This window comes from Nicotiana attenuata, unplaced genomic scaffold (assembly GCF_001879085.1).
Source record: "Nicotiana attenuata strain UT unplaced genomic scaffold, NIATTr2, whole genome shotgun sequence".
Lineage (NCBI taxonomy): Eukaryota > Viridiplantae > Streptophyta > Magnoliopsida > Solanales > Solanaceae > Nicotiana > Nicotiana attenuata.
The window spans coordinates 315,375-330,446 of NW_017671128.1; the positions used below are offsets into that span (position 1 = coordinate 315,375).

The following is a 15,072-nucleotide window of genomic DNA, read 5'->3' on the forward strand; positions in this document are numbered from 1 at the left end:
AAATTTCCCTCATGAGATCACTGTTGAGATTGGTTGCGTATTCAGTGATGATCGACTCGGGTATCCCAAACCGACAGACTATGTTGTTACGGATGAAATCTGCCACTACTTTATTCGTAACGACCTTGTATGTAGAAGCTTCGAGCCATTTGGTGAAGTAATCAATTGCTACAAGATAAAAAGGTGTCCATTTGATGCAGCGGGCTCTATAGGTCCAATTACGTCCATGCCCCAAACGGAGAATGGCCAAGGGGAACCCATTACACTCAACTTATTAGGTGGAACCCGGATGAAATTCCCGTGGATCTGGCACTGGTTAAACTTCTGCACATAGCGGTTACTATCACTTTCCTTGATCATCCAAAAGTATCCGGCTCATAAAATCTTTTTGGCTAAGGTGAAGCCGTTCATATGGGGTCCACATGTCCCTGCGTGTATTTCTTCTTATAGTCTGGTTGCTTTAGCTGCATCTACACATCTTAACAGACCCAAGTCTGAGATCTTCCTATGTAGGACTTCCCCATTGATGAAATAGTGATTCGCTAGCCTTCTTAGTGCTCATGGCATTCTCTGGATACTCTCTTATTTCAAGGAACCTTTTGATGTCGTGGTACCACGGCTTACTGTCTGGTTCTTTATCTACATAAAAGCAGTACGCATGTTGATCCCTGATTTCTATCTCGATAGGGTCGATGTAATTCTTATCTGGATACTGGATCATAGAAGACAAGGTTGCGAGAGCGTCGACAAACTCGTTTTGAATCCTGGGAATGTATTTGAACTCGATCTTTGTGAACTTCTTACATAGCTCCTATACACAGTGCAGGTACGGAAGGATCTTGACGTTCTTGGTAGTCCATTCTCCTTGAACTTGATGTATCAACATATCAGAATCTCCTCTGACAAAAAGCTCCTTGATGTTCATGCCAACCGCCATCCTAATCCCGAGGATGCAAGCTTTGTACTCGGCTATACTATTGGTGCAAGGGAACCTTATCTTTGTTTATGTCGGGTAATATTGTCCTCATTTTGAAATTAGGACTTCCCAAATTCCTACTCCTTTGAAATTCGCTGCTCTGTCGAAGAACATTCTCCACCCTGGGTATGACTCTACAATATCTTCTCCGCTGAACAACACTTCTTCGTCTGGGAAGTATGTGGTGAGCGGGTCATAATCCTGGTCCACTGGATTCTCTGCAAGGTGATTAGCTAAGGCTTGTCCTTTGATGGCCTTCTATGTTATGTACACAATGTCAAATTCGCTGAGAAGAATTTTCCATTTGGCTAGTTTTCCTATAGGCATCGGCTTTTAAAAGATATACTTGAGAGAATCGAGTCGGGATATTATATGCGTGGAGTATGCTGACATGTAATGCCTCAATTTCTGGGTGATCCAAGTCAAGGCACAGCAAGTACTCTATCAGAGTATATTTGACTTCATATGGTGTAAACTTCTTTCTTAAGTAGTAGATGGCTTGCTCCTTTTTCCCAGTCTCATCGTGTTGTCCCAACACGCATCCAAATGGATTGTCCACAACTAACAAGTATAACAACAATGGCTTCTCGGGTTCGGGAGGAACCAACGCTGGTGGATTTGACAAGTACTCCTTTATTTTGTTGAAGGCTTTTTGACACTCCTCCGTCCATTTCGTAGCAGCATCTTTTTTCAACAGGTTGAAGATGGGCTCACAAATTACCGTGGACTGGGCTATGAATCTACTAATGTAATTTAGCCTACCAAGGAAACTCATCACATACTTCTTGCTTTTAGGCGGTGGCAACTCTTGAATGGCTTTGATCTTTGAAGGATCTAGTTCTATCCCTTTCCTACTTATGATGAAACCCGGCAATTTTCCAGTAGAGATTCCGAACGTGTATTTTGTAGGGTTCAACTTTAAACTATACCTCCGCAAGCGTTGAAAAAACTTCTTCAAGTCGTCCAAATATTCTGAACTCTTTCGGGACGTGATGATGACATTATCCACACATACCTCGATTTCTTTGTGGATCATGTTGTGAAAGAAGGTTGTCATGGCCCTCATGTAAATAGCGTCGGCGTTCTTGAGGCCGAATGGCATGACTCTTTAATAGTAACTCCCCAAGGCATAGTGAACATTATCTTCTCTGCATCTTCTTCATGTATCAAGATCTGATGGTACTCGGCGAAACAATCCACGAATGACTGCGGCTCATGATTTGCGTAGTTGTCCATGAGGATATGAATATTTGGTAAATGGAAATCGTCCTTTGGACTAGCCTTGTTAAGATTTCGATAATCCACACATTTCCTGATCTTCCCATCCTTCTTTGGTACCGTTACGATATTTTCCAACCACGTGGGGTAATTGGTTACTCTCACCACATTTGCCTCTATTTCTTAGCTACTAAGGTCCGGCTTGAACTTTCTGGGTTTTTGTTTGACTGGCGGTTTGGCAGGATCGGTAGGCAATCGATGCGAAATGATGTCGGTGCTTAACCCAGGCATATCATCATATGACCATGCGAATATGTCGATGTACTATTGGAGGAGCTCAACCAATTCTTCTTTCTGCTCTGCTTCCAAATGGTTGTTGATTCGAGTTTCTTTCACGTCTTCTTCGCTTCCCAAGTTGACTACTTTTGTCACGTCAAGGTTAGGCTTTTTCTGGATTTCAAATTGTTCAATCTCTTGTGGGAGATTATCTAGAATCATGCTTTCGTCATATTCCTCGTAATCTGGATCGCTTTGCTTGAGGGTTTCGTTACATGTCATAATCGTGGAATGCGGGTTTTTATCGTTTTGATTACTTAAAAGAAAACCTAGGTATAAATGAAGCGATAAAAGTTTGCAATAATTTTAAGAAACATTTTTTATTTCATCAAAAGAGGAATGTCTGAGCGTTCAAGGAGGCAAATGACAAAAGAGTACAGACACGGTTCAAGACTCAATTGACCGTGCACTTTTTTTCAAAAGATTTACAATTCCACACTACCAAGACTCCTGGCGAACCAAAATTGGGCTGGTATTCTAATTCTGCAAGTCCTCTCCTGGTTCGGCATTCCGAATGGTTGGTGTCTTGATATCAACCTTGTCGCAACATTTCTCGATCATGGTTACGAACAGCTACCCATTGCATCGACGATGTTGTCCTCTGGTTTTGAGCTCTGACCCGGACTCGAAACACGTTCTAGCACAAAAGCTTTCTTCCCAAAGCCACCGGTACAAGTCTTTCTAGTTGGAGGCTGATACCTTATGTCGGCTCTACCTTTCTACCTGCTTGGCTCAATCGACTCTGTTATCCCACCTGATCAGGCTCCCAATGCGGTTCCCGGTCTATATCTGTACTTCATCATTTCTCTCATATCCATCTTTGATCCGTATGGTGACTGCATACCCAGATTTTTCCCGGTCTCTTCTATCTCTGTGGTCTATATGATCTCGATCGCATGAAAAGCAACCCCGTCCAATCTTTCTATGAACGAAACTACATGTTCAAGATTAGCTGACTGGCTCCATTCTCTATGGACTACAATCTCTTGACAACCCCATTCGAACTTCATGCATTGGTGGAGAGCAGATGGGATTGTCCATGCCATGTGTATCCAAGGTCTTCCTAGCAACAGGTTGTATGGAGATGAAATATCCATTACATAGAACAGTATGGGAAACTCAACTGGTCTAATTTGCAGGGCCAAATAGATTTCTCCACTGACGTCCTTCTGTGACCCGTCGAAAGCTCTTACCCTCACATGAATTTCTTTTACTTCTCTCAGATGAATAGCTAACTCTCATAGGGTAGAGAGAAGGCAAATATTGAATCCTGATCCTCCATCAACAAGTACTCGGGATGCCACCTTATCTCCATATTTGACGGTGATGTGTAAGGCTCTGTTATGACCCACGTCCTCTACAGGAAGCTCATCTCTTCGGAAGGTGATCATATTTTCTTCGACCATCTTTCCGATGGTTGTTGCCAATGACTCGTTGGTAGTGTTGCTTGGAACTCTCACCCACTTAACATTTTCATCAAGGAGTCTTTGTGACTGTCAGAACTCATCTGTAGATCCATGATTGATATTTGAATCCGGGTTTTCTTTAATTGTTCCACCACAGAGTATTCTTTGGTTGTCATCTTCTTCCAAAATGTTGTAGCCTCCAGATCTGTTATATTCTTTCTCTGTATATGTTCCCTTCCTGGATTCCCTCAATTTACTTCTTTAGGAGTGTAACACCTCCCTGGCCTGGTCATTCCATGAGCCGCTGCGGAATCTGTCATCTTGGCTTTCCTTTTCACCTGATATGTCCATGGGACTGTCTTGTATTCTCGATCCTCTTCATCCTTGATAACAGCGATGGACTGTTGCTGGTAAGTCTAGACCATCACTGTAGGTTTTAACTATACGATGATTATCAGAGTCCTTTGAGGTAGAACCCTCACAACCTCAGTGTTTTCTATTGTGACGATGGTCCCTTTCAAGTCATATTCTTTATCCATGTGATCATATTAGCTCCTTGATTTCGGTGGTTCGGCGGTGGGTTATAGTTCACATTGGGCGGAGCTGGGGTGCACTGAATGGCTCCACTTTGATCAGTGACTCAATTTCATTTTTTCAGTTTGAAGCAATCCTCTGTATCATGCCCCGGTACCTTTGAGTGGTAGACGCACCGTTTGGTTGCATCAAAGTATTTTGAAGGATACTTAGGAATCCTTCCTTCTATTGGATGTATCAAGCCTACTCTCCTATGTCTTTCAAGCAGTTAAGCCAAAGGTTCAGCAATTAGGGTGCAGTTTCTGGAACCTCTTTCTTCAAAATTTGGGCGAGGTCAGGGTTTATAGGTGGGTCGGATTGATAAGTGGTAGTTTGAACTAGAGCGTATGGCCGTGGTGGATTTGGATTTGTATGGGCGCGAGGTGGATTATATTAAGGTTGGGGATTGTAGTATGGTTGTGTGTTGTATACTGGAGCATAAATAGGTGGGTGTGGGGAATGGGTATTCGGAGAGTAAAATTTGTTTCCATGGTGTGGATTGGACTGGTAATAAGGAATGATTGTTGATACCTCTTCATTTTTCTTCTTTCAGCTGCCTATTGAACCGGATTAGATTGCTTTGCTAGCTTCTTACAATGCAGTCATAGATTGTATCTTGCCGGACTTTATACCCCCTTCTAGAAAATCTCCCAGTTTAACAAGTTCAAGAACTTCTACCCCATCATGCTCATCATTTTCTCAAAATAGATTCCTTCCTAAGCCCTGATGAATTACTTATTCAACTCACTGTCATCTAACGAGGGTTGTGTCTGTAGGCCTCTGACCTCCATCGTAGTGCATACTCTTGAAATGATTTTGACTGCTTCTTAGGCAAGTTTACCGGAGCGAACCTATCCGGGGTAATTTTGTGTTGAACCGGAAGCGCTTCATGAAATCTTTTGCCATATCCTGCCACTCCCTGCAGTTTCGGGGATCTCGGCGAGTGTACCAAGTAAGTGCCTCCCCTGTAAACTCCTTATGAACAGCTTCATCCTCAACTTCTTATTTCTTCCTACTCCAACTAGCTTATCGCAGTAGGCTATCAAGTGTGCATGGGGATCACATGTCCTATCAAAGATATCAAACTTCGGAGGCCTTGTACCCTATCGGCATATCCATATCAGGGTGTATACACAGATCCGCATAATCTAGACTTTTGCTCCCTCGAACGACCTGAAAGTTTTTCATTTGTTTCCTCAATGCCCGCTATTGTTTGGATACCGACTCTTCCTTCTTATACTTAGCTTCTCTTTCCATTTTGGCATATTGATCAACTTCAGGCATCCTGACCATGACGGGTGCTGTGAAAGTGGGTTCTGAAACGGCATATACGGGAGGAACGTATCACTCATTTGCAGCGGTATGTGCTAGTTTTGGTTAGTGGTGAAGGTGACACTATCAAGAGGAGGGGTATGAATTTTATTGGTAGCAACTGGCGGATTTTGAGGCGTTTGAACGTAATTTTGTACAAAAGGGGTGTGTATAGGAAGGTTGGGTGGGTTCGTAGGGGTTATTGGGGGTATAATCTATGTGCTAGGGACTGAAGTGAGGGTATTGTTTGCTTGGCGAGTAGTTGAAGGAACATGGTCGGGGATTGAATTTAGAAAAGAAAAATGGGATGGTTGTGGGAGCGTCGTCACCGCCAGATGTGCCAATTCTCGAATGTGTTGTTCTTCCTCCTATAGTGATTCCATCTCTCGGGCCATCCTAGCCACATGTTCGTCATTCCATATATCATCCTTCTCTCCTGATCGCCCCGGGCTATCAGCTATTACCAGAGCGTGTTCGGTTAGATTATCTGTTGCAGACATCTTCCCGTTCGATCTCAAGTTGTACAGTGCTTCCACCAGTCCAACTTCTTCTTTTTGGGGAATAAATAATAAAGTAATACAAGAAAAGAAAAGGAAAGAACAAAAGTCAGTTTCAATGTTTGCACAAATATAGGCGCACAGAGCAGTTAGTTCACGTTTTCAAGCAAGCGCGTTTCCTAAAGTTTGAGGGACCTCTCTTTGCCAGAGGTAGGCCTAAGTCACGAATTTTGACAAATAATCAGATTTGACACATTCAAATCTGAAGCAAATTTTGTCTTTCATTGATAATACTTGGATTGTAACAGGCAGGAGCAAAGGTTACATCATTGTTTTCAATATTCATGGGATTACATGGGCTCAAACAAACTTGTCTTTAGGAAATTGGAAAGGTTCAAGATTAAAGATACAAGGTGGGAAAAAAGAGTGAAATCAGCCAGCTTCTAACAGCCATCCCCGGAATCATTCCCCATCTCTTTTTCTTCTTCCAGTTCTTCTTCCGGGTCATCTTCAAATTCTTCTTCATCACTATTGAACTCGAGGTCTTCCTCTAGTTCTGTCTCAGACTCAGTCTGTATGCATTCAACTACTCGGTCATCATCCTCGGGAGGTGGCAACATGTGATCAATTCACCACGGGACCACTTGGCAGTACATATAGGTAGTCACGAGGTAGTGCGGCAAAATCTCATGATAGATTTGCAAAGCCTCCACTGCATCTTCCAGCCAGGCTATTCCTTCCCTCCTTGGTCGAGCTAGCTCATCCTCTTCATTGATCCAGACATAGTATTCCGCAGTGCACTACGAATTCTGACCCATTGGCATCGCGACTAGATCGTTCCACTCCTCCTAAAGCCTCCTTATCCTTGGTATCGGGATCTGCCCATTGTACTCATCTTCTTACAGTGTCGTCCTTGTCAAGAGAGTTACATCTTGAATCAACCTAAACTGCCTGAGACTCGTAGGGGTAAGTATGGCTTGATGCCCTCGAGTCCTATCAGCTCGATGAAATACTTCTGGGGAGTCCTTAGGATTGCCCTGCCGCTCAGCCATGATAGCTTCCAGTTGATCCACTCTCCACTTAATTTGGTCAACATGTCTCTCCATTCTTCTTGCCCGTGCGGGGAGACCCAATGCCTCAATCTCTCACTGTAACTTCGAATCATTTTTCTAAAGCCCACAAAGTAGTCATCTATGGCCTCTCACTAAAAGAAGTGCTCTGTGGCCCATATTTGAAGCAACATATTGCATCCCTTGAAAAAATCGTACCCCCAAGAAGATGCAGACAATGCTCTGAAGATTTCTGCTAACACCATAGGTACCAATGTGGCTTGGAGGTTACCCTGGAATGTTGCCAAGACCACAGGCAGCAAGTTAATCTTGATCCGTCCTCTCCTTTATGAAAAAACCAGCAGTCCTAGCAGCACCAAAGAGAAGGTTATGAGTCAGAGACTTTCCCAGGTTGCCTGATCACACTGAAATTCTACCTAGTACCATTCGTAGCTCTCACGATGTCCAAACCTATCGAACAATTAGTCCAGGCTTACCCATCCATCTTTAATGTTTTTCAGACCCCGGCTGTTTGCCAGACCTAAAGCATCGAGAAACTTGTAGCCCGTTATGATAACCGGTAGTATCGGCCTCCTCCCAGTAAATGGCAGCTCTATAAAAATAGTAACTTCTTCCAACGTTGGCACCAACTCACAGTCAGCAAACTTGAAAACTACTTTGGCCGGATCCCAGAATTCTATCAGTAAGCGGGTAAGCACCCTATCAGTCTGAATGTTTAGTAAGGCAGTCAATGCTCCTAGGTGTGTCCTGATTTCGTCTCCATGCTCTCGGCGAATGTTCTTCCACCATTGCTTCAGCTTGTCCGGTGCTCCCATCACCATAGTGATCTCGGGAACATTCTGGTTGATTTCGATTTCTGAAGAGGGTGGAAAAAAAGGGGTTTGCTAAGTGTTTGCTTCGAATCTTAAGTGTCACGTCCTGATTAGTTCATCCTTCAACAAAATTCATGGCGTTGGGTGCATGACCCGTTGACATTAGAGTGGACTTCCTAATTGTGTGTCGATGCCAAGGATCGACCCACCTAAGGTTTATGAAATATAACCTATGTTTGCTAGAGTAGAGTATTTCCTAATTTTGAGTTGGACTGAATACTGCGAGAAGTTATGTCAGTTGACCTGACAAAGCCATTCTCTTAAACTGAAGAATTTTGAAAGAAGGTTCGGAGGTGTGTAAAAGACAACCCTCGCGTGCCATTGTGTGTGATAGTGTACGGCCAAGACACGATAGAAGGTTCGGAGGTGGTTATTCTTAAATGTTTAACAGTGCATATAAGTTATCAAAATGTTCATCAGGATTAACTAATCAATTGGTTCTAGTTTCAACATATTAAGGAACTTATGATTCTAGAATCCATTGATCAGTTATAGATTAATAACAAACACATAAAAATAGTCAACCATAATACATTATCGATAGTGTCATTTACAAAAGATAACAGAACAATCATGCTTGCAAATCCATACGATTAAATGAGGATGAGAGTTGAGGTTCACTAACCTCCTTTAAGGCAGCAAACCAAATGAGACTCTTATCTAGCCGATAAGAATCCAAAACTCAAGACTTCGACCAGTGTAATGCTCAGAATCGGAAAGAATTAGAGAACTAGTTAGAGAGAAACCTAGTTTGATTTTCAAGACTTGAAATTGATTGTTTTTCAGTAATTTCGTATGTATGTTCTCTTCTGTTAGGTGATGATCAGTTGAGAGCATTAAAGCTTGTATTTATAGTAGCGTTCAATGCCTTAGGATTCCAAAGAGGTTCAGGCGATAGTGGAGAGTGACGATACTAGATGATCCAAGCAAAATCGGGTGGAAATCTAAGAGACAGAGGGAAAGTAGTGATAGATTTTACCTGAGAGGAGAGAGGTTGTCTGCTGAAGGTGAAGACCCATCGGGTAAACTCTAAAATCCAGAAGTAACGGTGTTTGACCTCTGGGTAACGAATCTTCATGATGAAACTAGCAAGAAGTCCATGCATGCTCCGATTTGAAAGGTCATAAGAGAAACCAGACGTGTTTAGGTTTCGCCTTTTGGTCTGTGACTTCATAATTAGAGCTTTTGAATTTCATCGGTGGAAATGGAAAGAAAATAGCAGGATTCACAGTCCAAGGACAAGATGGATGGTCGTGCATGCTTGATTTGAAAGAACGAAAGAGAATCAGACTAATTGCGTTTTGAGCTTAGGGTTCCAGAATTGGGGATTTCAAATCTAGTGATGAAAAACGAAAACAATCCGGCGAGATTTGTGGGTATCAGAAGGCAAAAGAATGGTTTCAGGCTTGATTTGTGACCTTGTATAGATTTGTGCAAGAATTCAGTGATTGACAGATGTATGAGAGAAGAGAAAGAAGAGAGCAAAGGGAAAGGGGGCAGCAGGGTCTTAGGAGAAATGATTTAGGGTTTGGGGTTGGGGTAGTCCGTCTCTAAGGATAAAAAAATGGGGGAACAGATCTGGGCCGTTGGATCATTAGATCAAAGTTCCTAATAAATCAGGGGTTAAAATATTTTTATGAAAAAATACAGGAACCGTTGAATCTGTGTGATTTAACGGTTGTGGTAATATCTGGTTGGGAGCTTAAATTAAAATAAAAATAGGGATAAACGTAGACCGTTGATGGCTTGGATCGACGGCTCGGATTGCTTATGTTTGTCGTGTGAGTGATAGAGACGGGTGACGTGGTGCAATTCGGTTGGCTAAGAGAGGGTGGCGTGGATCGCCAAGGTGGAGTTGAAGGGGTTATTTGGACTGATTCAAATCCGTTTGGGCTTGGGTATTGGGCTAAAAATAATTTACTGTATAGCTATTTCGTCTTTAATTAAGAAATTGCAATTTGGGTTTTTAACTCTTTTATAATTAAATTAAATAAACTTAATTACTTTAAATAAAATATAGTAAAAATTATAATTATCAAATAATCTACTACTTGCCATAATTAATTAATTATAAAAACACTTTACCTTCTAAATTATGACATTGATTCCGAATTATTGAAATAGTAGGCTAATTAACTAAATATTAAGGAATAATTTATTAAATTAATTATAAAACCTACATAATGTATATAAAGGTTACTTTAATAATCTCAAAATAGTAAATATGATAAATTTTGTAATTATATAATACTAAATTATTAATTTTAACACTATTAATTGCTAATTTTTTGTAAAAATAGATATTATTTGATTTAAAATATTTTTGACACATTTATTGCAAAACATTAAGTATAAATAAATTAATTTTAAAAGGGAGTGTCAAAATTGAACGTCTACACACGGTTTCAACATTTTACTTCTTTCTTTTTCGTCATGGTTTTAAAAATAGTATGTCAAATTGTTCTCTGTTTATCTACAAAAATAATATTGATATTGTTATTCTTCTCCTCTATGTGGACGATATTATTCATACTGCTTCTTATTCTACCTTAGTTAGTTCTTTGGTCGCAATCTACCTTAGCTTTGTGCTTGTTTCTTGGTCTTCTAAGAAGCAGAGTGTTGTCTCTCGCTCCAGTGCTGAAACAGAATATAGATCACTTGCTCATGTTGCTGTTGAGATTATTTCGGTGCAATTTCTCTTATGAGATCTATATATGCCCATATCTTCTCTTCCCACTATTTTTTTGTGATAATATAAGTAGCATTACTTGGCTCATAACCCCGTCCAACATTCTCGTGCCAAATATATTGAAATTGACATTCATTTTGTATGGAAAAAGGTTGCTTCCGGAGTAATTCAAGTTCAATATGTCCCAACTCAAGACCATATTATTGATTTATTAACAGAATCTCTTCAATCTTTGAGAATGTTGTTTCTGCGTGACACAGTCAACGTTCTTCCAGACCGTGCTTCGCTTGAGGGGGAGTGATAAACATAATGTATAGGATAGACATGTAATTTGAATTATTTTAAATTGTTGTTATACTTAGAGTTATCTTGTTTGCATATTTCACTAGTTAAATATTGAATAAAGCTAATACATTATTAATAAATTCATAACTAAACGTATAAAGATTTAAACTCTGAGGCACACATTTTAAAGCTACTTAGAAAATTAAATTCTTTCAAGATTAATGGAAGAACTTTATAATTGTAGCTTATTTTGTAAATTTCATTCTCTTACTAGCGATATAACACTTGAATTGGCAAAGATTCGTGTCTAAATTTTCATCAAAAAGGTATCCAACAGCTTTCCCTTGAAGGCAATCTAAGAGCTTAACAGTTAATCTATCTAAATGTTATTTGGCATTTTTCCAATGAAAAATGTACCATATACAAATCTTCAAATTTTATGTCTTACGCGAAATAGAAACTTTGTTCAATGGAAAAGATTGTACGAATATTTTTAGAATTATTATTAACAACCTTAAAGATTCTATATGGATGTTATAGGAGTAATTTTAAAAAGAGCGTCCTGCTATAAATATGGATGCTGCTGCTATAGGCAAAAAACTGTTATAGAGAAGCAAAATATAACATAAAAAATTCGTTCCGAGAAAAACTTGACTTTTACAGTGAATGCTTGTTATATAAGGATGTTGTTATAAATTAACATTCATATTCATTTTATTGTACTTCTCAGAATATTCATCAAGGAATATAACTCTTTCATACATAGCTACCCTCAATAGTGAAAGTATTAATGGGGATTTAATCAATTCCCACATTAACCCAATTTGCCCTGCTATATCTGCTGCTGTCCCCTGAAATGTCTCCGGTAACAATGCATTTCTAGAAACCTATGCCGATTTACTTTCATTAGCTCAAAACTGTAGTAATAGTTGTTGGGTGTGCGAATAAAGTACCACATTGGTAGCTGAAAAGATTGGGAGTCTACATATAAGGTGTAGGGATCTCTTAATGGTGTGAGGCCTTTTGGGGAAAACCGTACGGGTTTGGCCCAAAGCGGACAATATCACACCATGTTAAGAGTGTCATTGGACCGTTTAAGCCCAATAGTGTAGTCTTTTTATATCTTGTAACTACTATATAAATATTGGTTTGTACCTTTCGCAAGAAATCATTACAATTCACAAGGAGCGTTGCAATGATTTTTCTCCAAGGAGCGTTGGGAGTAACTTAAGCATGGAGCGTTGTGCATGTGCATGTGCATGTGCATGTGCATAATTTAGAAACTTGTAACATATATCATATCTTTATCCGATAATTCTAACGTAGAAAAATTACCAGAATAGAAAATTTCTCTTTTTTTCCCGATCGTTGCAGCATAGAATGTTTCAAGTAAAAATTTTAGTGCATTTGCGGCTAGCTCCCTCTCTAGACTGAATATAAACAATTCCTACATGCATTAACGCACAAGTTTTACGTAAAATACAAGTAGTCCAGCCTATCAAAAAGACAAATATAATAAATAGGTAGATAGCATGCAACTTCGATCTTGCAATTCCAATGGCAGATAAATACAAACTACGCATATCATATATAAAACATTCCTAATCACGTCTGCTCCTATTATAATGCTATAAAATTTAAAAATGGATTATTTTTCTACTTGTTTGTCCCTCGAAAACTTCAATAGGCAGAAAGCTAGAATTCGGTCGAAAATCCTTAACCAGTATTCAATTTAAAATTCTAATCAGTTAATCAAGTAGTTCATAATCAATTTAAATTTATATCTGTGCTGGTTTGCCCGAGAGGTTAAGGGGGAAGACTTAAGATCTTCTGCACATTAGTGCGCGTGGGTTCGAACCCCACAGCCAGCATACCTTTTTTTTTCGCCTTTGAAGACTGATAGTAGAAGAGCAGGAGTGCTTTAAATTTGACTACATAGTGTATTACACATCTCTGTATTTCCTTTCTATTTAAAGAACAAAAACAAAAGAAGAACTGAAAAATAAGAATTGAAAGTCCCTTCAAGACTCGTATATATGTTCTATAGGAAGAACAACGTACAAAAAGTTGCGTCTGCCGGGAGTCGAACCCGGATCTATTGCTTGGAAGGCAATTATCCTAACCGTTGGACTACAAACGCTGTTATTGAAAGGTATTTTACTATAATATATTATATTGGGATGTTTAATTTGTGCAGTCGATGATTCTTCCAGTGTTGAAAAACTGTTCTTCTCAACGTCGAAATAAATCCAAAAAGAACACTTTTTCGGATTCATTCATGCTCAGAGGTACATATTCTGAAACTTCTTTCGCTATTTTGACGCGTGAAATGAGAACATTTTTGCAACTTTTAAATCTCAATTTTGGTTAAATCCTTATTTTCTTTCCTCGTCTCTTTTTGAGTCAAATCTTGTCTGATAGGGTATAGAGATGTATTCCCTTCTATATTGACATGCTAAAGGAGAAGAGTAAAAACTAGCCCCAGATTACTTCGGTTTCTTCGTGTTCCATCTAACTTAAACCATGGACTTAACAATGTCCAAAGGCCTGAGACTACTAATAAAAATGTAACCCATATGATCCACTATATTGTTACAAGACTAAAATTGTTAAAGAAAGATCCAACTCAAAACAGGAACATCTTGTTAAGTGGTCCGAAATCAGCATTAGTGCATCACAGGTAAATTAATGAACTTGGCTAGAACTGGTCTTTAGTTCTACGATTTCGAGACATTGACATGTAAATATTGAGATATTAAATAAAGCTAGAGAAACATTTGGAGGAACATGATTTTTCAAATAGCACCATCATATTGGTTGAGCATAAGGGAGGTCTATAAACCTGGCCCATCGAAACAAATGGCATGTACCTAAACAAAGATTTAACTATATATAATTTACCTTACAAATGATCTAATCATGTAAATATTTTATACGCGGTGCCACTACTAGAAATCCGCTAAATATCGACCAGAAAAATCGAACAACTTTGGCCGGTTATGGCCAATTACCGACCAAAACGCGACCATATACGCTTGGGACAGTATTTTGATGGTCCGAATGGATTACTGACCAACGTTGGTCGGAAATTACCGACCAACGTTGGTCGGTAGATTAAAACGACCATCTGACAATTTAAATGATTTACCGACCAAAGTTGGTCGGTGTATTTAATTTATGTTTTTTTATTAATTATTAAAATTAATAAAAATCAATCAACTTTGGTCGGTAATTGAAAATATTTTTTTTTAAATAATTAAAATTAATCATTACCGACCAACGTTGGTCGGTAACCTCAACAGTGCAGGCAACATACCGACCAAAGTTGGTCGGTAATGTTGAATTCTGGGAATTCATTGTTCATTAACCGACCAACTTTGTCGGAAATATGCAATTATTATTATTTTTCTTGAAAACCGACCAACTTCGATTGATTTTTCTGGGTTTAATTTTGGCATAAAATACATGTTTTCGTAGCTACACCACCTGCCAGCATACTAATACCCCCAACAACAACACAACAACAACAACAACAACAACAACAACAACAACAACAACAACAACAACAACAACAACACAACAACACAACAACAACCAAACATTCAATAAATACTTTAAAACTAACAAATTGAAGTTCAATTGAACATAACCATCCAAAACCAAGTTAAAACTAATTACAACAAGTTCAAAACTGCTTCTATTTGTCTAGTTCAAAGTATATAAAAGTCAAGGGGTTTTTTCTACAACATCATTATCACCGTCTGATGAACTTTCATCTACAAGACGGTATAGAGAACGGTCTTGTGGAGGACGGGAAGAACAATCATGGGGAGGACGGG

General features: G+C 39.3%; 1 protein-coding gene and 2 non-coding genes across 3 annotated transcripts; 1 reads left to right on the forward strand and 2 right to left on the reverse strand.

Annotated features, from left to right (window-relative positions):
* Positions 1-505: 505 nt before the first annotated feature.
* LOC109206111 lies at positions 506-937 on the reverse strand. Its single transcript, XM_019368889.1, has 2 exons — positions 818-937; positions 506-712 (listed from the first exon to the last, which is right to left on the reverse strand). The coding sequence occupies exons 1-2, from the start codon at positions 935-937 to the stop codon at positions 506-508; spliced, it is 327 nt and encodes a 108-aa protein (XP_019224434.1).
* Positions 938-13,021: 12,084 nt separating this feature from the next.
* On the forward strand, positions 13,022-13,104 carry TRNAL-UAA. The gene has a single exon. It is a non-coding gene; the product is annotated as a tRNA-Leu (tRNA).
* Positions 13,105-13,301: 197 nt separating this feature from the next.
* Positions 13,302-13,373, reverse strand: TRNAG-UCC. The gene has a single exon. It is a non-coding gene; the product is annotated as a tRNA-Gly (tRNA).
* Positions 13,374-15,072: the final 1,699 nt, after the last annotated feature.